The sequence below is a fragment of the Zeus faber genome (genome assembly GCF_960531495.2).
Source record: "Zeus faber genome assembly, chromosome: 8".
Lineage (NCBI taxonomy): Eukaryota > Metazoa > Chordata > Actinopteri > Zeiformes > Zeidae > Zeus > Zeus faber.
Genome location: NC_137195.1, coordinates 21689915 through 21715834, shown reverse-complemented (window position 1 = coordinate 21715834; position 25920 = coordinate 21689915). Strand labels below are relative to the sequence as shown.

At 47.7% G+C, this 25920-nt stretch overlaps 1 protein-coding gene across 1 annotated transcript in view; it reads right to left on the bottom strand.

The window, feature by feature from the left end:
* Positions 1-25411, bottom strand: part of rims2a (regulating synaptic membrane exocytosis 2a) — a gene marked incomplete at both ends in the record, with an annotated part of 136497 nt that extends 111086 nt beyond the window's left edge. The window contains 4 exon segments of the mRNA XM_080005848.1: positions 1399-1609; positions 4213-4305; positions 5411-5443; positions 25251-25411. Coding sequence (XP_079861974.1) covers positions 1399-1609; positions 4213-4305; positions 5411-5443; positions 25251-25411 — 498 coding nt within the window.
* Positions 25412-25920: the final 509 nt, after the last annotated feature.

The window sequence follows — 25920 nt, the reverse complement described above, 5'->3', positions numbered from 1 at the left end:
TGATCCCCACCCCCCACCCCTTCCCTTCATCTCCCTGGGCTGTCCGCTGGTTTGGTGTGACCAAGAAGCTGGCCCGATGGTGCCTATATACTCGTGCAAATGCCTGAACAATATGATTGAATTTTGAGAAGGATTTATGAATCCTTCTTTAAAATGGGAATTGCATAACCCTCGTCATGTGTTCAGCAAGCCATATTGATTTGATGCTATATTTGTATATTGGTATCGACCAACCAGAGGACTCAATACTGCCACCAGCCCAATTCAATGTTTTCCCTGATCTATATTGCTGGTGTCACATGTTGTGTTTGATGGTGTGGACTGGTTTAGGTATAAGTCGAATTAGGTATAGGATTGCATTTCAATCAGAGCTGTTGTTACCAGTTTGTTCATCACTTCAACCCGAGTGTCGAAAGGGAAGTCTCAACAGCCCATAGACAAAGAAAGTACAATTCAAAACTCCAAAAATGTTCGCGATCAGAAAATAAACATAATTAAAACGCACACCGTGACTGTTTGCTTTTGGTTGTTTTGCTGAAATGTGACCCACAGAGGTGACTGATTGGATTTAGTCGTTGGAAGTTAGATTCAGATTGTAGTTGACCACTGTATGTGTATACACCACAGCATTTCATGAGCAATGCTTGTATTCAGACACGGTTTCTGAGGAACGCAGAAAAGGATTTGCTAACCACTTTGTCCTCCTGTTGCAATTCCATGAGAGCAGGAATGCAGCAGAAAGAGGAGGAAAAGGGGGCGGGGACAGGGAGAGAGAGACATAGTAAAAAAAAAAAAAAAAAAAAGACAGCAGGAACACATCCGACATTCCAACAGCAAAGGATTGGATGGCATCACATGAAAACACTCAGGCTCGTGATTCCATTTTTTAAGTGGGCTAAATGCTATAAGCTCTGGCTTAGTCTGCGGGGAGGATTTGACGAGGTTAGATAGACACTGGAACGCTATGGACCAAAAAACCTGCAAAATAAAAGAGATTCATTCAAGAGACGGAGAAGGTGGAACAGCGCCCTCTAGTGGCAAGACAGTCAACAACCGTACAGTATGTCAGACCTGAATTGTAGGTTCCACACAATAGCATGGTCCTGTATCAGTTTAATGAATCAAATTAGAAGAAAGGCGTCCACTTATAGACATTATCGATTGGAGTAGATGTTGATAATCTAAGAGGGATGAACGGCCATTAGAGACAGTGTTGGCTCCGTGCCCGGATTCAGATTTCATAACCTTAGATTTCAGATAGTGGCGTGGGCAGAAATACGTCTTGTGTGTGTGTGTGTGTGTGTGTGTGTGTGTGTGTGTGTGCGTGTGTGTGCCTGTGTGTGTGTGTGTGTATACTAGAAAAGCGCTACCAAGGCAGCGAAAAGTGAAAAGCTTTACCTTATTTGACCGCAGAGACACTCTTCCTCCGCACCGAGCACAGAATTTCGTTTGGCAATATGAACAGAGGTGGCCGCAGCCATCGGCAAACTTGGTTTTGTGGCATATCCCACAGGTCGGGGCCTCGCTCTTCTGGTCCTGAGTCTGCTTAGACTCCTCGCCCATCTGCTTCACCTGGTCCTTGTACGACTCAAACTGCTGGTGCAACTTCCTGCAAGGAAACATGAGGGGGGAAGGTAAGAAACCGATTGAGATGGAGATCATCTAAATGAACGTGTTCTTATTACAGACAAACGATAATTGTTTCATTGTTTCCATCATATTCTCTTCAGGCTAAGATTTGGATTTAATCCCAATCACTACATATGAACTCTCACTTTTTACCTTTGCTCTTGTGAGACAAGACTTGAAAAAGGGATAAACTGAACTTGTACATTTTAAGGTAGTAGAAGAACTAAAGAGTTCTCAAGCGCTCAAGGAGTCGACCGGGATTATTGTACATTCCTCCACGGTCTCCGAGTGTTCTGTCCCCTTCTCTAAAAATCACACTGATATGATAAACTTCTGGTTGGGATTTACTGATGGATCTAAGACCCAGAAACGTGTTAAAAAACAACAACAGGAACACTAAATTCCCAAAGGCCACGTTTTTTTCTTGTGATACAGTGCCGCTGCCTAAAGAGCACTTGGTGGAGTGGGGGAGATCACGTCATTCCACTTTCTCAGGTTCCTTTGGCGTTTAATGAATCATTTGCACGCGTGTTTCTCAGTCGGCTGCCGATCGTAAGGTAAGACAGATTACACCCTATTGCCAGACATCGCGGGACAAAGAGACACATCATAGGCGCAATACACCCGGGAACAACGTCACCAAATCGCCAACGTTAGAGATCGCACAAAGGAGTATTGCCGGCTGTGTTGGTCAACTGTTTGTTGCATTGGAAAGACTCTTGGGTGGAAAAAAATAAAAATCACATGAGGTTAACGTTTTCTTCTGCCCTATGGATGGCCTTAAATTAATACATTGCAGCCGGTCCAACCCAGGGTCAGAGCCCGTCCTGACAGTTCCTGAGAGGCCATTGCACATTCTTGGACTATGGACTTTAACATGCATTTTGTATGACACATGTCAGTTGAGCGTCTCCTTGGAAACTAAACACTGGGCTGACTTCATAATATGGCGATTAGAATTGGTTTCGCCCCACATATCCCCTGCAACATTCATTAGCACTTCTGAATTATTGAGTAGCGCTATCCTTTTACCACATAGAGCGCCTCGTTTGAGCTAAACGTGCTTCGTTCGCCCGTAAACACACCTCTGGAGCCCAAAATGTAATTGCTGCGCAGGCCTTCCCTGACTATCCGTGTGCACGTGTCTGCCATTGTGTGTGTCTAAACATTAGATAGAGTGCCAGTGGCGTGCCACACGCTGTACCCACTGGGGGATTAAGGGGCTAATTGTGTCACAGCCTTTGTCCGCTCACAGAGCAGAGATTAGTACACAGACTCGTGAACAGATCTCCCCAAATCTCATTTGGTGACACAGGACCTGATAACGGAGTGATGATGCTGTGCGATACAAGAAGTAAAGCTACTGTCTCCGAGGATGGAGGAGACAAGCCATGGCAAGCCCTCGTGTTTAATTCTTCATTGATCTTTTCTCCGCAGCTGTCAAATGTTTACCTGGACGCGCTCTGACAGCAAAGGGTCACTGCCGCACTGAGAGGCAAGGTCATAGAGAGAATTTGTGATAAAACTCGAGTGACTACCTTTCCCCTCCTCAGTATCAGGTCACTGAGGCAGCAAGCAGCAGCTCTGAGGAGGCCAAAACGATGTGATAGTATATCAACGCTCCCAGCCAGATATAACCGCCTTAGCAGGTAATTATAACGACAAGTTCTGTCTATCCTTCATTTCAAACATGCCAGGGAATTTGAATGAAAGAAAGAGAGGAAAAGGCCCTGTGTGGATTGATACTGTGAGATAAGCCGAGGAAAATAGAGAAAGGTAAAAGATCGGACTATAGCACAGAGAGAAAGAGTACCATGGGTGAAAGAAAGAGTGTTCAAAGCTAGGATGAAGGGTTTTGGGGTTTTGGGGCTAAGGTGAAGAAAACAGAGGGGGAGAAGAAAATCCAATGAAGGCCGAACAGGCGAGTAGAGCGGCAGAGGGAGGAGGGCACGAGAGAACCGGGCATGTTATGAAGTGTCAGGCAGCTGGCACGCAACGCCCAAATTCACCGTATCCCGTGCCGTGGTCGACCACGGGCAAAAATGGTCGACGCGGCCGACGTGTAACTGTATGCAACTCATTGTCCCATATCAATGCTGGCATATTTGAGATCTCTCACCTCTGGCCCGCACCGGCACGGCCATACATAACCAGTAACGTGAGCCTCTCCCTTGGACACATTACAGACTCAAACATATCACTGTTAAGGCACGACTAATAGCTCTTTAGAACGTCTCGGATTCTGCCTCAGTCGCAAATCCAAAGTGATCAGATGTTCGTCACGTGTCAGACGTGTTTCAAGGAGTGGGTTTCATTTTTTTTTTTTTTTTTATACCTCGAACAACCTTGTTATGTCACAGTGTCACGGACGAATTCAACTCAGGAGTACAGAATGGGGTACGTGTGTATCACTGTTGTCCTTTTGTCTTTATTCTTAAAGAAATAAAATTTGCTCGGAGAGAGCCCTACCAAGCTCCAGTCTCTCCTCAGGACAAACTACCCATGTGCCACTAGGGTGCAGCACCCCTCCCTTAGGCCCTGCTGGAGAGAGGAGATCACACGGGGATCTGGGCTATTACTTACGCGTCAGGATCGGGCTCCTTGTCATTTTGGGACTTTTGCTGGGGCTGAAGAACGTTATTTACCAGCTCAGTGATCCCACTAAAGGGAAACCACCTGTTCAAACAAGCAAACAAGCGTGACTGGAACATTCGGATGGGGAGAGAGAGAAGAGAAAGAGAGATATAGAGAGAGGCATCGTGGGAGAAAACAATCTGGCCTGAAAGAGGGCCGAGAAGGCAAGTCAGGTTGTTCCCAACACAATAGCTCTGTGTGTGTCTGTGTGTGAGTGCGTGCGTGTGTGCGTGTGCGTGTGTGTGGAGGGGGAGGTCATTCACTACAACCAGAGCAGAGGGTGGGAGGCGACCAGGGTGCTCGCAGATTGAAGATCAGTGGAAAATTGACAACCAGCCACGTCATCAGAGCTCAGGGAAAACAATCGTCGAGAGATTGAGAGAAAACGACAGAAAAAAAGACTAAGGGTAGCACGAGAGAAAACGCCACAGGAGAGAGAGAGAGAGAGAGAGAGAGAGAGAGAGAGAGAGAGAGAGAGAGAGAGAGAACCGAAGGGTAGCAAAAAGTCGAGGAAAGGGAAAATGTCAAAATACAAATCGACTCGGAGGGCAAGGAGAGTAAGAAGCGGGAGCAGCTGTGCAGCCAATGGAGATGAGGGTTGTTGCACGTTTCAGGAGAATCAGTTGTTCTGGTTCCAGGAGGTGAAGTGGGGGGTCAGACTGTCGGACCGGTCAGCCGACAAAAAGTCAAGATGCAGAGACGGTACAGCGGAGGAGATGCGTCCAGTCGTACTATGCAGGTACAAGGAAGAGCCCACGCAAGCCAATCAAAATGCAGATGACACACTGAATGAGAGGGCGCCCAATTATTAAACCCAGGACACGGGACAAAAGGGGGTCGGACTTTACTGAACAAAGCTGGCAGGAGGTTAAAAGCAGTTATCATTGATGTCACAAAATACTGTTTGTGTTGCAACATCCAACCTGGTCGGTGTGTTTTTTTTTGGTTGTTTGCTACAAAAACATATGTAAATAAGATTAGAAAAATAAATAAATAAACATGTCACTGATCTCTGTGACATCAATGACTTCTCTTTCCTTTTTCTCTCCCAGTTCAAAAGAGAAGAAAGCCACATGAAGCGCACAGCACCCACCAACAGGAAGAAGTGTCAAAGCCTGGAGCACTCTGGGTAATGCAGTTTACTTACTGTGCGGGCTGAGGCTTTGGTTCTTCTTTGATCCTAAAACATTAAAAAAAATAAAATAAAAAAAATAAAAAGGTGTGGACAGCTCATTGCATACAGAACTCAAAAAGAGATGGTGAAACCAATCTTAAAAACATAAAAACAAAACAACATAACACAATCAATGCAATGAATGAATATGACATAAATTAATGGATAATATGAGAATGCCTAAGTTTTGCATAAACGGGACGCGGTCACGATCATCACAAAATAGGGTTTGATGGAGAGGGTGTGAACATAAACTACAGCCACAAATCAGAACATTAAAAAATGACGGTCAAAGTGAAAATGTCAACTTAAAGGAAAATTAAATAAGGTGACACTGCGAGCTTCATGTACGCAAAAATCACTGGGATGACTCTGGCTTTCTGCAGGGGACATTGGGCTGTGGAAATCCCGATCAGCTGCATTAAAACCAGGTTTGTTTTTTTAACGTATCCGCATCAGACAGTCGGATCCTCCACTAGTGGCCGTCGGACGAACTGTGTCTTTTGCATCCCAAAATATGTCTCTTTGAATCGAGAGAATAAAAAAATGGCTCTGTTGTGTGTATTACCCCAGTGTTTTACAAATGTCCTCCACCGGGTCATCAAACATCTGCAGTGTTTAGATGACGCACTCCCTGAGCAGAAATTGGCTTTGAGATTTTTAGAAAAGCTTTAAGATCTTTAGCCAAAGTGACACTAGACACGCCGAGCGCATATTATAGTATATATTGTATGTATAGTATATTATATACATTATGTTACATAGAGTACAACACGTTTTATATGGTATATTTTTAAAAGCCCAATGCTGTGATCTAACCATGTTTATGTTTGTCGGTCTGAGTCGGTGTGACATCACAACCGGGAAAGTGTAGCCCGAGTCCATCTAAATCCCTGTCAGAGCCATGGGACAGGCCTGTTCGACGTGAGCATGGAGCGTTATGTACCCATCACTCTCCTTCCTATTTTTTACTTTCCTGATGAGTCAGTCCATGTCCCAGTGACCCCCACGGCGCTGCTCTTTATTGATCCTGTCAGCTCCGTCTCTGTGGTCACATTACAAGCCTCATATCTACCTGATCAGGCCTGCTTGGCCTGGTGTGTGTGTGTGTGTGTGTGTGTGTGTGTGTGTGTGTGTGTGTGTGTGTGTGTGTGTGTGTGTGTGTGTGTGTGTGTGTGTGTGTGTGTGTGTGTGTGTGTGTGTGTGTGTGTGTACAGTATATATATAGAGGTGCTTATGTGCATACAAGTGTGCGTATCTGCGGCTGTTGTGTGTGTGTGTGTGAGATTGCAAGCTGGGGTGTATTGTTTGCCATGAGTGAGTGTGAAATGTCAGAGCTGACGTATTCAGTGTCCCCGGCTGCTGTGGGGCCTGCAGGAGAGGGAGGGATGTAGGGAGGGAGGGAGAGAGGGAGCGAGAGGGAGCGAGAGAGAGCGAGAGAGAGAGAGAGAGAGAGAGAGAGAGAGAGAGAGAGAGAGAGAAAGAGAGAGAGTCTCTGTTTTCCATCTCTTTAACCTGCACCCGGCCTTGGGTCTGACCTGGCGAAGGCGCAGATACACACACACACACACACACACACACACACCCTCCTCATCTAATCCGTCACGCTCCTGTGTCTCTGTCTGAGGTTTCTTCATTCCAGGTTTTAGTTGTTTGTTGTTTGGGGTTCCCATTATAGACCTTTTGTATTTAGAAAGCATGGAGGGGTTTTTTTTTATGATGGTTGAAGCTGCAACTGCCCTCTAGTGGACAGATTTACCACATTACAATTCTGACAACTAGATCTGTTGGGTTTTTTTTTCAAGGCAGAATGGATAAACAAGGTTTTCTTTTCATTCACGTTCATTTCATTCACATTTTCTCACCTATCTGATCATCTAACATATTTTTATCCAAACAGAAACAAAGGCAACGGCCCGGATCGAGACGTGGCCCTCGCCGTGTAAACACTGTTACCCCTTGTTCAGGGGCCGCGTCAGAGGGAGCTGAATGTTTGAGGAGGAAAGGCAGACATTTCATTCATCTGTAGAGAGAGAGAGAGAGAGAGAGAGAGAAGGAGAAAATGGGAAAAAGGAGTGGTGGAATACTACTGTCACACACACACACACACACACACAGTCATACAACCAGTGACTGTCCATTCAATACACTTCCATCTTAAGGATTTTCTTTTTCTTCAAATGTGATTGTAATACTGGTGTGATTCTAACCACCTCCAACTCATCTGCCCACCCACCCCACTCTCTCCCCCTCCCCCCCCTCTCTCCTCCTCCCCCCCTCTCTCTCTCCTCACGCCGTAACACCGTAAACTGCCTGCTGCTCTGCTGGGCTGCAGTGGGAGCAGGAGAAACACATTGATGTGACAGCTGTACAACAAGCCCTGAATCATCATATTCTCCCACGCCCCAAAACCAGGTTAGCAACATGTCACTGGGCACCATGGCAGGTCAGCCACTAGCTGATACATACTTTAACAACTTCTGATATGCCCTGTCCGGCCCGTCCGTCACTCAGTGGGTGGAGCACCCGGTAAGGGGGTGGTCCGCGTAAACGGCATAGGGTCAATAGAGACGTTTTAACCAACTAAGGGTAAAATTGTCCCAGACTGAGAAACAGTCATCGCCTGGCAAAGCTACAATATGTAAGGGCAGAAATATGTGTCGCTGGAAACTGAATCATTTCTATTTGAATTTGAATTGCTCAACTTGAATATTTGCATTAACAAACCAAATTTGAATCACATCACTTGAATTTGTATTGTTTAACTTGAATAATTGCATTGACAAAATCAAATGAATGAATCTCAATAGCATAATCTTAAATGGAATGTATTCGTTTGGAACTGAATTCCAATATACTGGAAACTGAATGTAATATTATGACATTGAATTCATTTGCTCTGAAACTGTATTTGATGCTCACTGAAAATTCATTAAGTTCTCACAAGTCAAATTCAGTTCTAGTCACATATTTCCGCCCATAATGTGCAGTGTGGATCTAATCAAAATCGAAAGTGAAGTCTAAATCTAAGCAATTATGAAATACTTTTTGATCTCCGTTTCCATTCACTCAGATCATACTCACACACATTATGTTTCATATTGGACTCAGCGATCCCATACACCAACTAGGGCATAATTACTTCCCAATTACACCAAAAGAAAGTGCCAGACCTGCCCAGCCTGAGAGGAGAGTTGTACCCTCTCCTCACCTGCTCTCTCCTCTCCCTATTTCTACCCCAGTCTTTCTTTCTTTTCCTCCACCTCTCAGAAGTCTCCAAGAGCGTGGTGCCGCAGTGAGGAATGGTTTGGAAATGGTCAGACGCAGCGGGCCGCTCCTCGGGGAGAGCGTGACTTTTCCACTGATCGCCAGCTGTGAAATGGAACATCCTCCAGCATGGACTATGACAGCTAAATATCACTCCAAACATCAATCTCTACCCTCTACATAGCTGCTCTACATCATGATCTACATGCATGTGTTAAGGTGGGTCTTTCGTAGTTACCATAGCTTGGTGACAGCTGATTAGTCAGATTTCTTTGGATTTTTTTTTTTTCGATTGTGCACTTACTGGCCCAAAGTAGGCGAAATCGGATCAGATTTAGACCTAGGGGTCACTTTTTGACAGAGCTTACGATGCAATTGTTTGTCCATTCTCCGAGCACTTATCACTAATTTGAATATCTACAGCGGAAAACGATAGCAGCCCGCCGCTGCCAACGCCTAATCATCAGACAATCTCACGACACATCATCTCCTTGCTTTGCAGTTTGTTAAGAGAAAGATATATGCTGACAGTTTTCAGTCCACCTACTTCCAATCTTTCAATTAAATGTCATAGTTTTATTTTTTTTATGGAGAAATAAAAAAACATGAGGGAAATCCCCCCCTAACAGCACTTTTTCTTTTTTGCATCACGCCTGCCAAGAGAGCATGGAATACTTCCAAGAGCCATTTAGAAGTCTCCGAGAGCATGTGAGTGATCCCCGAGCCAAGCTGCGGGAATCTCGGCCCTCGAGTACAACTCTCCCTGTAGATGTGACAGAATTCTCCCTGAGCGATGGCGGAGAACGATACCGACGTCCTACGGCTCAAGACGCTTTATACAGATAGCGAAAAACGCAAATGTTGGCTTGGCATCGGTGCCCGGGGTAGATAGGTCTCTGAGACACAGATCTCATACAGCTAAGCTGTGACCCCGCAGGCCCTGGGAATCTACCAGAGACGGACTGATAATTGGATCATAAGGGAATAATCTGGCTCAGTGGGTAAATACCAAGCACATGAATCATTAACGGAACCCCAAGCCTGTCTGGACTGACCAGGGGATGAGGCTAATGTGTATCTGAAATCACTTCGGAGGCAAATGATCTGATCTGATGCCACCGTTACAAAGACCCAGTCTCACCAATCCTGTGGAGTTATCATGAATCGTATTTTACACGACATACATAGCATGTGAAGTGGCCACATAAAATGATAAAGAAAAAAAGAAAAAAAATCTTTGCTACTACTCAGGAGGTCCCAGGGTCCTACGAACAAATTGCTGCGGGAGAGTTCAACATTAAAAATCAACACGCGCAGCGTTTTACCGAGGAGCGCAATCTCTCTGGGATATATAGGAGGGGAGGGGGAAAAAAAAGGAAAACATAGAAATCCCCACGCTGTACTGTCACTACTGTGCCGGTCCTGCAAAAAATAAAAATAAAAAAATCCGAAAGGGGGAGGGCGAGCGGGCTGGCGAGCGTGCATGCACTAAAAATAGCAGTTCATTTAAAGACAGCCGATTAGGTCCCGAGACACCTGTTCATTCTGCCGCTCAGAGAAACGGCAGGGGAAGTGCTACTTAACACTTTTTTCCTCCACCTTGGAAAGATTAGGGGCAGGGGATGGAGAGCTGATAACTTCCTCTGGCACGGGGCGCTGGCACAGGGCGATAATGACGGAAGATGTGAATCGGTGAATCGAAAAGGTGCACCAGCAAGACCTCCTGACCGGGATTAATATTCAGATTGTCAAACAGGAGGTTGGCACCAGCAGATTTTTCTGAGCAACGTGGGGGGGGTGGCTAATCTGCTGCCAAATATAACTAAAAATCCATCTGTTTCCTCAGATTACCTGCCAGGATTCAATTTAGCCGCACTGTATCTCACATCCTGAGAGATTTCCAAGTGGCAACGAGTCAGATAATGACCCATTGCAAGTTCGCAAGTTCACATCCACGCAGGACTTCATCTCAACACTGTGAAGGTTTGACAGATTTTTTTTAATGGGTAAAGGAAATCGAAAACGTTTAATGACTAGTGAGCTAAAATCCAAGGAAAGCTGTGAGGGGAAAAAAATGTCATCATTGCCAGCGTAGCCCCCGATGTACCCTTGTGTGCTTGCGTGTGCACATTTGCGTGTGTTTGAGTAAATGCTTTGGTAATGGTGTGTGTATGAGGACATCCGCCCACGTACGTGCATGCTTTGTTGCTTTTCAGTCGTCTCGCTTTATTCAACCTGACACAGATACATTTCATTCTGGCTGCCATCAGCACTTTCTTGGCACCTGACATTGTCCCATATTAAAGGAACGTCTCCTCAGATACACGGTGGAACGGATCCAGTGGGACTTCTCCAGCAGTCTCAGCCTCCCACCAGTGGGTGTGGCAGACGAGGGGGGCATAGTTAAGCCACGGTCTGCGAGTGACGTTGCCGTCTTCTTCCCGCCGCGGCGCAGCTGTACTGGATCCGCCTAATCAGCCTCATTAGCGCTGATTGGTCGGACCCGGCCGGGAGATTTTTCTTATGTGTTGTTTTGTCTTGCAGCGGGGATCACGTTGTTTAGGAAATGCGTCCCTGTGGACCAGATCGCGAGGCACACGAACCTGGACTCTGATTATTACGAACATTGATTTCTGTTCACGTTTCGGCCTTTTTGTTTATCCTTTTAATAAAAACCCTGCAGTGCCGGCACCTCACTGCCCGAGAGTCTCCGTCTCCCTCCCTGAACCCGTATCGGTAGAGCCTCCCACAAGTGCCGCCTGAACAGGGACCATGGAAGGAGCGCTGGAGACGAACCACTGGCTAAGGTTGCGCATCACTCCGGTGGTGACGGGGAGGACCTGCGGCAAAGCCCCCGGCTCTGGGTCTCCCTCTCCTCTGTCCCCCTGGAGGACCGGGTCCGCACTGGCCCTGCACAGCCTACAGGGGCGTTGTCTCCATCACTGGGAGGCGAGAGTGCCACGGGTAGGAGGAGGTGCCAGGGCATGCCGCGACCGACAGCTCGCCCGCTGCCACCAACCGGGAGCAGGAGGAGGACCCGCCCCGCGTCCAGCCCCAAGACCTTCGCAGGCCTCGCCAGGTTTTAAGGTGACTGCTGCAGTTAGTCCCCACCTGTCGCACTTCCTGATTTTGGATACGGATTGGCCTGTGTTTAACACATTAATAATGGAGGCTGGAGTAGTGCGCTCACTGTCAGTAGGGAAATATGAGTGTTGCGTGGCGCACAGTAATGCTGAGGGGTAGTTTGTGGTTGCTATGTGGTCGGGAGGAGTCCCCAATGGGGTCTTACCCAGTGGTCTTATTGGCTGGGAATTTGGGCCCCATTTGTGACGCGTGTGTGTGTCCCGAGTGCCAGTTAGTCAATCCTCTGGCTACACTAACCGCGCTGTTGAGGCCCTTCCCCCTAGTCAAGGTGCCGTTCAAAAGACTCTGTATGGACCTCATTAGGCCGTTAGACTGCAGTGCAGGTATCGTTTTGTGTTGGACCTAGTAGACTACGTAACCTGGTACTGCAAGGCAGTGCCCCTGCGCAGTATTACAACCAAAAGTGTGGCACAGGCACTGTTTCAGGTCATCGGGATTCCGAAGGAAATCCTGACAGACCAGGGTAGTTCATTTGTCCGTACACTTCAGGAGCTTTACAAGCTGTTGGGCGTCCTCTCAATTTGACCGATGGCCTGGTGTAGCGGTTCAATAAGACACTGAAGAACATGGTTCGTAAGTTTGTGCATGAAGGATAGCCGAAACGATAGTTAGGTGCGCAGGAGGTGCCTCAGGCCTCCACAGGATTTCCTCCCTTGGAACTCCTCTTTGGCAGGAGACCCCGAGGCACCCCGGGTCGACAAACTCCTTGACCGGTTAGGTACGGCTCCCTTTTTTCACGACAATGGATTAAACCAAGGGCTACTGGTAGATTCCCTTGTCACCAGAGCCCAAGGAAAAATCGGTTTTCGCCACTACACAGGGGCTGTGCCAATTTGTAATGCTTCCGTTCAGGTCTTTCAAGGCCCCAGCCAACTTTCAGAGACTCATAGACCAGGTCCTGTGTCCGCACGTGGCATACACCTACTTAGATTATGTAATTATTCACAGTGACACCTGGGGGCGGCACAGGCAGCATGTGGGCGCAGTGCTCCAGTCCCTGAGGCGGGCGGGGCTCAACGCCAACCCTATGAAGTGTGCTGTTGGGCAAAGGGAGGTAAGGTATCTGGGGTCCCACTTGGGTTGAGGACTTGTCCGACTCCAGATTGATTAAACTCGCTGGCTACTACAGGAGGTTTGTAGCTGACTTTCGCACTGACCAGCCCTTTGTCTGATTCAACCTGAAAGGGTGCGTCAGATCCCGTCCAGTGGACGGAGAAGTGCCAGGAGACATTTTAGAAGGTAAAATCACCTCTCTGTGGGAAGTGTGTGTTGTGTACACCTAACTTTTCTCTCCCTTTCTGCTTGCAGACTGACGCGTCCAACAGAGGGCTGGGGGCAGTGTTGTCCCAACAGGTGGAGGGGGCTGACCAACCGGTGCTGTCCATCAGCCGAAAGTTCTCCGAGAGCGGGAGCCCAGGTACAGCACCGTTGAGAAGGAGTGCCTCGCCATCAAGTGGGCAGTCGACACCCTCCGGTACTAAGACCTGGGGTGCCCTTTCACCCTCTGTGTTCTTTTAATAAGAACCTCGCCGTGTCGGCACCTCACTGCCCGAGAGCCTCCGTCTCCCTCCCTCAGTCTCCCACAGTGGGAACAGTAATAGTGCTCTTGATCAACCCAGGGCCCAGGAGGCCTGTCATAAAGCCAGGTCCAAACCCATGTGTCTCAGCCCGGGCTCCATGTTATGCTACAAATCCAACCAAAAATTACCTCCTCAAGCCACAGCTTCCACCAGCCCAGTCCTCTATAACCATCATGTCATGACTTGTCATTGGTCAGAAGATTTACCACCAGGTCAATGCCAGCCCGCCCCTGCCCTCATCCTACCCCAAACCCCCTCCACCCATGAGCTGGCTGCTGGTGGTTATTGTTGTGGTTCCTGGGAGCAGGAGGTGGGCAGTGCTAAAATTGCAGTGAGCCATCGCTGTCTCACTCATGGCTATAATAATAGCCTGACCGGGCTAACAATAGGGAGGTAATGGATACGCTGCCTATTATTGGCCCGGGCTGCTCCGACTCTTCCTGTTCCAATTCATGGCTAGAATGCGTCACCATTGGGTCCCTTAACTAAATTAAAAACATACAGTGTACACAGAAGAGACCAAGAGCAATCTGATATCTGTGCACGCCCACCACTTCTCACTGTGAAACCTGAGTGCCAGAAAAACACATGCAGACGGACATCTTTATTACCATAACGCAAGAGGAAACGTGACATGAGGGCAGACACATTTGGACGGACAAACAGATGGGAGCACAATACTGTCCCAGGGAAATTAACTTCAACTCTGTCTCTCGCGACATCTGTCTCTGGTAGAAAGAGATCTGTTTGACTTTGGCTACGGTCAAATCCCAAATCAAAGGATTCCCTTGCATTAGCTGCCTCTCCACACAGATTTAAAAAAGCCAGCCATCCAAGCAGCCACCCACTCAGGGATAAGGCCACCAACTTATGGCTGCTGTCTACCGCAAAGCCCCCGAAATGGCCTTCTGCCTGATGACTTCACTCCCCACGCAAAAATGACTGTTTTGCCACGTCCACGCAAAGGCCAGTAGCCAGCAGAACACCCCCCCCTCAACACACACACACACACACACACACACACATCCCCCTCCCCCAACTCAGCACCCAAATGCGTCCTGGTCATCTTAGATATCGCCACGGCGATGGCGATGCTATCTCAGTGGGACGAGTAATATTAAAGGATTAGCGGGAGATCCTCCATTGGGCTTCGGTGGAGGCGCTTGAGCCTGAGATCAAAACCTTCTCTCTCTCTCTCCCTCTCACTCCAGTCAGCGTTCAATGATGGAGCTCAACCACTAGCAGGCCCGTTTGTTGTTTTTTTTATTTCCGTAATACCGAAATGTGCACAAAAACACACTAGAGTACATTAAACCAAGCTGCCATAAGTGCACCTACTGTAAGCACACACACACACACACACACACACACACACACAGACATACTGACATTGAACTCTAGCTGTCTCACTGCTCTCATGGTGTTTACAGTATTACCTTTTGCCTGTGGCGCTGTGCTTAGTGGCCTACACTCTCTACTATGCACAGCGTGCTCTCCGCTCCAGTGTCTATAGTGTGCAGCCTGCGTACAGTATGCTTATATAAGGGCCATCGCTGCATTAGTGACGTCATAATAATAACTTCATCTTCCCTATTTGTGTCAGTCGACTGCCACTGTTGTCTACCTACAGTAGTGCCACGAGCCCTGTGGAGCCTCTAAGAACAAACTGAGAATACAACATGGTGGCATTCTCAGCACAGGGACATCAGCCGACTGAGACAGAGCAGAAAAACGCAATAACAATAAATTACAGCAAATTTAAGTTGTGACCTATAATATTCAGTGTATTGCACACTATTATGATTCCTTTCCTATATCCGACTCCCTCGCCTTATCACCTGGAATAAGGAAGGGTAAAGCAGCGAGGAAGTGAGTGCGTGCGCGTGTGTGTGCGTGCATGTGTGCGCATATGTATGTGTGTGTGTGTGTGTGTGTGTGTGCTTGACCAATACGGGGAGAGTATGTTTGTTAAAAACCAAAAAAAAAACAAAAAAAACCCCTTTGGATTGTTTTGCTGCGCCCGCCACACAAAAGGAGCTACAATGGAAGGTGCGTTCGGTCGGCGCGCCTGTGTTTGAGTCACCAGCTTGCACCTGCTCTGACCAGCTGAGTCTTGAATGAGCAGCGTACACGTGCACACACGCACACACACACACACACACACACACACACACACACACGAACATGCCACCCACCATGAGCAGACTGGACAAATGTTTGGGGGAATGGGGAGACTAGCCAAGCTATAATTTGAATGTTTTTTTAATACACAGGTATATGTCCAAATCAGCAACATTCTGAGATGAGTCTTCCACAGGCTGCCTCTCTCTCAAAACTTTTTGCATATTCAAGCTTATGGTCTTGGACCTTAATTAGGACATAGAACCACAAAGAAACAACAGCAAGCGTACACAACATACCACAACAGCCCCAGATGTAGTGGACATACAGAAGGCAATATAAAATGTCTATTTTATTTACATATTGAGATCAGGAGGCACACAAATACAAGTATTAGCAGGAATCATAAATTATGCACGGATTGTCTAATTATAGCATAACCATCAAATTAACCCACTCCTGTAATTCCTCATCTAAACTCAAAGGTCTAAAATAGTTATTTCTGTCGTGGTATAACCGACTGACATAAGGAGTGTAAAGTCTACCATTTTCAAGTTCTTTCCACGGACACTATGTAATTCCACATAGAATTCGTTTGGGATCCACTCCAGAAAAATAAAAATGCTAAATGGTCCGTATTTGATAGAGGTACTTTTCTATAGGATCCAAGGAATGTATCTCTATAAGAAATCTAGAGAAATTATAGAACAACACAAATTATATTCCCTTATAGATATCTATAAAAAAATATATAAATCCATTGCAACTCCCTTTGAAAACACATAGAACATAATCGAAATACCTGTAACATTTAATATTAATATGGTTGTATATATATATACGTGTATATATGTATATACTGTATGTATATATACAGTATATATATATATATATATATATATATATATATACAGTATATATATATACTGTGTATATATATATATATATACTGTATATACTGTATATATATATATTTGAACCTATTTGAAACTGCCGTTTACTTGTAAATAATATTTCCCATCAAATTCAAAGTAGTTTAAAAGCCTAAGAATAAAAATGGTGGAATCACATATGAATCTTCTGGGTGGGAGCACGTCCACAGTGCAGCCTTTAGAGTACAATTTTCTTGCATAAACACCCTGGTCATGGGAAGTATTCGAGTAGAAGTCAAGAGTAGTGCGAATGGTATTACGGGCAGGTCCATTTGGAATCAATAATCAATAATGTGGATTCCTCACCATCAGAAGGTCATTAGGACACACCTGATTTAATATGAAAATCAACAAAGCTAGGTCATATATTCAGGAGGGAGTCATTGCCCCCTTAGTGGAGAAATGCGTTTCAATCTCGATATCGCTTTAAATGTACTTGTTTCCGTTTGTCGGCGTGAATTGCTATTTCACCAGTGCATGAATGAAACTAAATGTAGGTCTGTGAGACTAGAATTAAATCAGGTGAATAGTAATAATCCTTTATAAAGTATATAAAAGAATATAAAAAGAAAAATCACTTTCAGGGTGAAGGGCATCTGCTGAGCTAATGAGACAAAGGCAAATAATTAAAAACCAAATAGGATTCGATTGAAGCAACAATCTGAAAATCCTTTGCTTTGACCAAAATGACTAAAATGACTTAATACGGTTCACTTCGCAATGGTCGACACAGCTTCCAGGTGCATCCCTCTGTTTGTCCCACCCTCCCTCCCTCCCTCCGTCCGTCTCTCTGTCTGTCTTTCCGTCAGCCTGCATGCCTGAGCTCGCCGTCCGTCCAGATATCCGAAGGCCGGCTCGGTCGGACGCCCGGCTCCCCGCCTTCCTCCACTGAAAGTCGACTGGGCGCGTCTCCGCGACTAATAATCCAACCGCCGCAGCACGAGGGAAAACATCTAGAAATGAGCCGTCTCCGTCCTCAATCTCTCCGTTCCCTCTTGCTTTCTTTCTTTACCCCTCTGTCGTTCCGTCTCTCATTCTGCCCGCACCCACGGAAAAGACACACGACTACGATTAAAGCACTGGGGATTCCGCAATGTCTTTTCTCTTCTCTGGGAAAGGGGTGGGAAAGGCTACGATGAACCCTTGGGGAATTGAAGGATCACATAATCCTTCATCTTTGGCTATGTACACTAACAGAACGTACAGTCTCTCCACCTCCAAGACCGGGTTCCTTCAGGACATGGTCACAGTCAAAGCTAGAACAGTGGGCGGCCTTTGCAAGGCCCCCTCTTACAGCAAAGGAAATGTAATGGGACAATTTTTTTGTTGTTGTTTTGCCTTTCAACAGCTCCCACCCTTCGTTTTGTCCTGCTGCCTTTTGGCTCTGGAGACATACATACGTATACGTACTCAAAATCAACGCCGCCAGCTGTTCCACACACAGCGCACGTGCTTCTGCGGACGTGCTCGGCCTCCCTCGGGGTGTTGGATGCCATATATCTCCCCTCCACATTGACTCTACTCAGAGGTGATGGGGACGAGGAGCGTAGGTGGGGGCGCGTGGGTGATGAGGTGGGCAATAAATGTGATAAAGAGCCCCCCCCCCCCCCCCCACCCCCCCTCCATCCTCACTCCTGCCCCCGCCCCGCCCCTCGTTCCCCGTCGCTCTCAGATCCTCTGACCTTTCCTTTGGTTGACTGAGGACTGCTACACACACACCGTGCCATCCTTATCCTCGGCCCCTCTGCCTCCCTGCCCTCCCCTCCAGCTAAAAAACTTCTACTTCCTCCTTGGTTCCTGCTGCTCTCACCCAGGGCCGGAAAAATAAGAACCTGCATGACTTTCATCACTCACTCACACACATGCACATTCACACAACTTGGGCAATAATGTATGTGTGTATATATTTGTATTACACTGTACATACAGTAATAAGCTAGTTATAATTAATATTTATTTTATATATATATATATATATATATATAAATAAATATAATATACACATAACAATAATTTATCCTGTGCATAGTATCACATTTTGTATATTCTGTATATTTTTACATATCTGACTATTTCTGTTTTTGTTTTTTTGGGTTATTTGTATATATTTTACTTTTTTCTTTTGACTGTTAATTTTCTTTTTTTTCAAGCTAACGGTCTGTCGTGAAATGCACCAAACGTCATCAGAACAAATTCCTAGTATATGTAAATGTACTTGGCGGAAAAAGAATCAGTGGCTTCTACTTCAGCAACCTCATGCATAGACCGCCCTAAGCATCGCTACGAATACCATGGCAACGCGCTTTTACCAACGGTGATCTTCATGGCCAGTCTTGTATATACTATACACACTTTACACAATAAGCATTACTACTCTCTAGGCTACTACAAAAGGTGGTACGCAATAGTGTAATGATGTGAATGGTGCAACATATTGTCAAATGATGAGTACTCAACAGCTCTACTGCAATCCACCCGTGGAGCACCACTATCGTTACTGTTGTATGTGATCGTTTCGTTCACAGTACACCATCGTACGTATCTAAAATTACAATAACATTGTCCATGGATCGCGGCAGAGTAGGGAGTCCTGCATGAATCCATAAACCGTCACAGTCCATCTACAGTAAGTAAACCAGATCCCTGTTGCCAGTCACCATATTGCACTTCTCAATAAAACACTTTTACAACAGTCATCTATCAACAAGGGCATTTCAAATCACACAGCCAACGGCAGGAAAATCCCTTCAAACTTTGCTTAGCGGATAAGAGGCACGCGAGAGAAAAGCACCTGTGCTGACTAATGCAGATGTGGTTTGGAACAAAAGCACGGGAGACAATGGGGACCCGGCGCTGCGCGGTGGGAGATGGCCGGCTGATTCCTCTGTCAATGGGACTGTGGCTGTCATATCAGCAGCGACAGCCGGGAGAGCTGATAGCATCTCGGACGTCAGTGTCTCTCATTTTCACGCTGATGCTCCGCTCTCCTTTCCTGTCCTGTCCTCAATTCTACTTCCTCTTCTTCAGCCTCCCATTCCTGGCCACCCTTCCCTATCCAATCTCTCCTTTGGTGGCTTTATTCTTTTGCCCTTTCCTCTCCTCGACCCTTCTTCACTTGCCTCCGTTGTCCTCTGTTCTCTCCTGTCCTGATAGACACTGAGAGACAGCGGGCCTCCTCAAATGCAAGAGGCAGGAAGAGGCCACCAGAATTCACCAAAATAGAGACAGACAGACAGAAAGATGGATAGATAGACAGATGGATGGATAGATAGATATAGACAGACAGACAGACAGAGAGATAGATAGCTAGATATATAGATACCTAAAGCAGGGAGATTCCCATGGGAACAACCTACTTGACATCATGCCAACTTTTCCAAACCGAAACGCATTGTAACTTTAATTAGTTTGACGATGTATTCATCTGGCATGCAACTGTGCTTTATAGGGGCAAGACAGCAACCTCATCCTATCTCCCGCTCGCTCTCTCTCTCTCTCTCTCTCTCTCTCTCGCTCTCTCTCTCCCTCTCTTCCTCACTCTGCCTCCCTGCCTTCCTCCCCAGGGGAAAGTGGTGGGGGAAGGGAGTCACTGGAAGCCTTATGACAGAATCTGCTCTTTGCATGGTGAGCGAGGGCGAGTGAGTGAGACAGAAAACCAGTGTGAGAGAGAGAGAGAGAGAGCGAGAGAGAGAGAGAAGCTGTGTGTGTGTGTGTGTGTGTGTGTGTGTATTGTCCAGTGAGAAGCTCCTGAGCATTGGCTCGCCCCATTTCACAACCATAGATCTCTCTTTCTTCCTTCTTTGTATGGATGCTAGAAAGGAGGATGTCATACGCTTAGGCCCCTGTAACATGGTGTGTGTGTGTGTGTGTGTGTGTGTGTGTGTGTGTGTGTGTGTGTGTGTGTGTGTGTGTGTGTGTGTTTGCGTGTGGGCAAATGTATACTTGCGCATGTGCAAATACAGGCATGCGTGCAAGCCTGTAAGCATGCCTGCATCTTTTATATATATAAATGTGTTTTGAGTATATGCATGCCTGCACGTATGTCTCTCACGCTCTCTCTCTCTCTCTCTCTCTCTCTCTCTCTCTCTCTCTCTCTCTCTCTCTCTCTCTCTCTCTCTCTCTCACTGTCTCCCTTTCACTTTGTCACTCTTCCTCTTTTTCTTTCTGGTGGAACAGAAGGGGGCCGAGACCCTGCAGCCTCCAGGGATGCAGGAGAGCTGTTGTGTGGCTCTGACCCCAGCTGGTGCTGCCACCCTCCCCATGCCTTCCATCTCCATATCGGTGAGATGACCGGGACCAGAGGACGGTGGCAGCGGTGGGGATGAGGGGACGAGAGGATGGGGGAATGGGGGTGGGGACAGGGGCGGCGGCAAAGGAAAAGAGAACAGAACGTAATCGATGGCTTGGCTAAAACGGTGACACAAGGGGAAAGCCGATTCTAGGTCAGTGCTCTTTCGCGGTGGACACATTATCATCCCACCACCACAAAACTACAGCAACTCGCTAACCGGGAAGCGACTGTAACAGTATGGATAGGAAGAGCTCCCCAGCAGTGGCACGTAATCCGTGTGCTAGAAGGAACACCCAATATCCAAGCTGAAACAGTCAGTCACTCACACACATTCACGCAACAAAATTATACATGCAGTAACACTGGTATTACACACAACATACTGTAATAAGCTTTTCCTTAGTACATAGTAATAATTCAATGTATATTGGGCATCGATGCATGACTGATACCCTTTTATTTTATTATTATTTTAATTCTTCATTTTTTTCAGACTGCTAATCGTCTGCAGTGAAACGCGCCGAACCTCACCAGAACTAATTCCGAGTATACATAAATGTACAAGGCCGAATTAACTGATTCAGATTCCGATTTTGATAGAGGCCCAAAAACTTCTACCAGGGATGGAAATAGAGAGAAAGAGTGAGAGAGGCGGGGGGTAAGCGGAGGGAGAATACACATCATAAAGATGTGGGGGGCACAGTTCAAAAACAACGCCCCCGGTCAGCCCTACACTCGCCCTCATCACATCCAGTGGATCCCCAACCACAGGAAGTGCCAAATGGAGCAGAGGGTAACCTCTATCTGCACGTCGCCTGCAATTTGGCTAAAGACAGGGGCGACCCGGCTGGGTGGCGGAGGAGGCGGGCGCCTTAGAGAGAGCCCAGAATAGCTGCGGCACGGCGGGACTCCCCAGTATGAGGCAGCCAGTGTAATCAGGGTTGTCAGAGAAGGTCCCTCCCTGGGCCCCTGGATAATGACTCAGTCACCCCAAACACCACCAGCCGGTCCAGAAGAGCAGAGGAGCTACGTGGGGTGGGGCGAGCAGGAGAATGAGACAGACTGACAGATGGAGAGATGGGGAGATCGAGGAGCTTTCAAATGGACAGAGGGGGAGAGATTTGCACAAGAGCCCCCACCCCCCATTCTGAAATCCCCTGTCCACACATACACACACATACACACACACACACACACACACAAATAGACGCACACACCCTCTCACCCACCAAGCAGAACCAGGAAATTGCGCCAGAGGACGGGAAAGGAAGCAGGGAGAACAGAAAAAGGGAGAGGGGGAGAAAGGAGAAGTGGAGCCGCGAGCGCTCTCCGGGTCACCCCGTCCCAGGCAGCTGATGCCTGCCTTTGGGAGTACAGAGACAGAGAGAGAGATGGGGGGGGGCGAGCTGTGGCCATCAGGGTGGGGGTCCCACCGCATCCGTCACTGCTCTACTGCTCAGGGACTCACTGGTGCATGGAGAGCAAAGCTGAATGGCGCCACCGGTGGGTTCTGTTTGATGTTCGAGATGCACCTGGAGCCATGCCTAATTACGGTGACACCTATGTGTGTGTGTCCGTGTGTGTGTGTGTGTGTGTGTGTGTGTGTGTGTGTGTGTGTGTGTGTGTGTGTGTGTGTGTGTGTGTGTGTGTGTGTGTGTGGGGGCGCATCAAGTGTATATTTTTTAATGGCAGCAGCTTTGATGAGGTTTAAAGGTTATGGGATCGCTGCACAGCAGCAATAGGAGGTTACAGTAATTGTGAACACTACGGGGAAATCCTCATTTCGGGCCTGCCAGGTTGGTAGGAGATCGTAGAGGTGGCGAGACTACTGACGTGCATGAAACATTTTATACATTCAGTCTGATATACATGCACACATGCATACACACACACACACACACACACACACACACACACACACACACACACACACACACACACACACAGGCTGTGGCAAGAATGAGGAGATGGGAAGCTAAATACATGCAAGTCAGAAGTTCTGGATTTCCATGCGCTCTCTGTGTGGCACCTCTCGTGAGTTGACAGCAAGCCGGCAAACCCTGCAGCTGGAGGCTTCTCCCTCTCTCCTCCTCCCTCCCCCCCTTCTTCCCTCAGTCCATCCCTCTATCATTCAAGAATTTCCTCTGTTTAGATTTCATGTGATGATGTATAAAAAAATACATAATACTAATAATCCCACTTTCCGGAACGGGCCGCCCGAGTCCCCGTGGGATTACAGTGGGAGCGCTCGCTGTGAAGACTTATGGAGCCACGGGTGGATGTGTGGGGGGCTTTTGTTTCAGTTTAAAATGCCACCAACAATCCGTTGATAAAGTTAATCCACTGCAGCCGCACCTGTGCCAAGGCGCAGTATATTAAGGCTTCTTTAGGAAACATTTACGCTGCGCTTATGTGACTCGTAGGTGACGGAAACCGGGGATTTACGGTTTTGGTGGTGACTCATGATGAGTCACCCCGTAAATATTGGCAGGAGAAAGGAACTGATTTGGTCCCATTTTCTGAAACAATGAAGCCTCCATCTGACAACCTGTAGTGACTGGTGTGTGGGATGATTGGAACTGGGTTAGGGGACTTCGCACACGTTCTCTTTTCTTTTTTTTCCAACTCACAACCGCTACAGCTCTTTCCTCAGTATCAAATCCATGTCTTTTGTGAGCCGTCATGTGCCCGGCTGCTGAGATATAACCCAAGGTAACTGAGGCAGGAAAGAGTCGACAATGGCAACATGACACACATGTAAGCATTCCACACAGTGGACTCCTTTATGCATTATGTGCTACCAGTACTCCCTGCCAAGAGGTCAGCTAAAATTGCAGAGAAACAACCAGTCAATCAGTCAGTCGTTCATTGAACCAGCCAGTCATTCACCATGTCCATTGCTCGGCACAGCCCCTCCTGCCCATGCTAAGTCATGCCTGCCGAGGCTTTGACATCACTGTCAGCCTGCGAGTGACTAAAACTGACAATCCCTTTACCTCCGAGAAAGAAAAATAAGAGACACACTGAGCTATGGGTAAAAACGAGGGAAAGGAGAGGGGGATGGCTGGAACGTGCCTGGGTGATTCACACAGCGTGCACTGCAGCAGCTGAGGTAGCCGTGTCTTGGAGTACACGAGTCAAGTTTACCATGCTAGCACTACGACGGGACGGCACAAGTTGCTCTCCATTAGGAACGCTGCCTTAGTGCTAATATTTACCTGATGATGGAAAACAACAGCTCTAATGTTTCTTAAAAGCTCCAGGCGAGGCTGGCACACAATAAGTCACTGACCACACTGCACAGCAAGGAGCCTGTTAGTCAGCAGGCCTGACAGGTGTGGCTAAATAAGATAACTCGGAATTCACTCGTTTCCTGCAGCGACCACGCCGCCGTTGTAATTATTTTGTGCTGCACTGTAATAGAAGTGTACACAGAGCAGCTGCATATTCAGTACCTGCAATACTGGTTTGCGAGCAGGCCACGTGCATCATTTTGATGTTCCAAAGGAAACCAAGGCAGCCGGATGAGTACAGGTTTCAAGCTCAACACCACAACCTGCACTCCGAACAGTTGCTTTCTGTGTCAGGCAATCGCACACAAAAACAGCCAGGCTGCCTCAAGATCAGCCGGATCAGTGTTCGACTCAGAATTATGAGCCACGAGGGAAACCAAATCGACCGGATGAGTTTCGCGTTTAACCCTCAACACCGCAGTCTGCGTTCCGAAACAATCGCTTTCTACACCGGGCGATCAAAGACGTCAACAGCCGGAGATACGGCTGAAGATCAGCCGGATCAACGTCGGCGTGACTACGGCGATGAGTTGCGTCTACCAGCAGCGCGGACGGCGCCTGCGCTTCACACGCTGGAAACACTCCGTTCCACCTTAAATCGGAGCGGACAGCTCCCGGTGCTGAAACGCTCCAGCTCCGTCCGCGCACACAGGACGGCGGGGAGGGGGTGGGGGGGGGGGGGCTCCCTTTTCCCACCACACTGGATCCTACCAGTTTAACGTCTCCAGAGGAGAAAAAAAAGAAAAGAAACGTAATAACAATAATAACAATAATGAAAATTACAATCATAGGATAATGATAATAATCGCATTAATACAACGCGCCGCACACCACGCATGCGCACACCACCTCGGTCGGCGTTTCCAGTGCGCTGTTGCGTAATCACATGTGACGTCCATGTGAAAAGGTTAAACATTAGACGCGCTTTTACTCGAAAATGGCGCCCGGCCGTCGCTCACCCAGCCCCGGCGAGCCAGCACGGCACCGGAGACACGGGGGGAAAGGGGGGGGGGGGGGTGGGGGGTACTATTTTTCTGTATCCAAACGATGAAAAACACAACGTTTTACCGGCGATCACAGACAAATGGATAAACGTCCCGGTCCGGGGGGGGGTGGGGGTGGGAGTGCGCTATTAATACCCCTGAACGGGACGAGAGGCTCCCTGGGACCCGCCGTCTCCCTTACTTGAGCATGGACTGTTCCTTGGCCTCCTCCTTCTTCTGTCGGTCCATGACGCCGAGGATGATCCTCCTCTCGTCCTCGGTCAGGTGGCTCAGGTCCGGCAGCTCCTCCGCCGAGGCGGCGGCCAGGCCGGGGCCGCCCCGGGGCCCGAGCGGAGCGGACATCTTCACACACAACTGCTCAAGGAAGGAGGGGAGGGCGAAACAAAAAAACAAAAAAAACAAAAATAAACCGCGTTAGGCAAAACCTCACATTCACAGATGTGCTGAGTGGTTTTTTGTTTTGGCGCGGGCGGGTGTGGGTGGGGGAGCTGGCGTGTGGCTGTGTACCTGGAAAACAGAATGAATAAATGTGAAACACGAGGTGTGTGATCCCCGCTACAACTGTCCTAATCCTCGCATCCCCCACACGCCGCGTTCCGGTCGGATATGCGTCAGAACCGTGCATTCCTGGGGAAGAAGGGTCTGAGTGAGTTGCCCTCCTGCCACACGCCGAACACAGCCGCCGAGCTGTTTGCACGATCAATCCCCTCATTTACACACCAACGACGACAACAACAACAACAAAAAAAAACCAAAACACAAAAAAGTCCCCCCCTCCCCATCCCGAGCAGCATTTAGAGGATTGTAAATAGAGGACATTGCAATAATCCCAGCTGGTGCTGTCTGGAGTC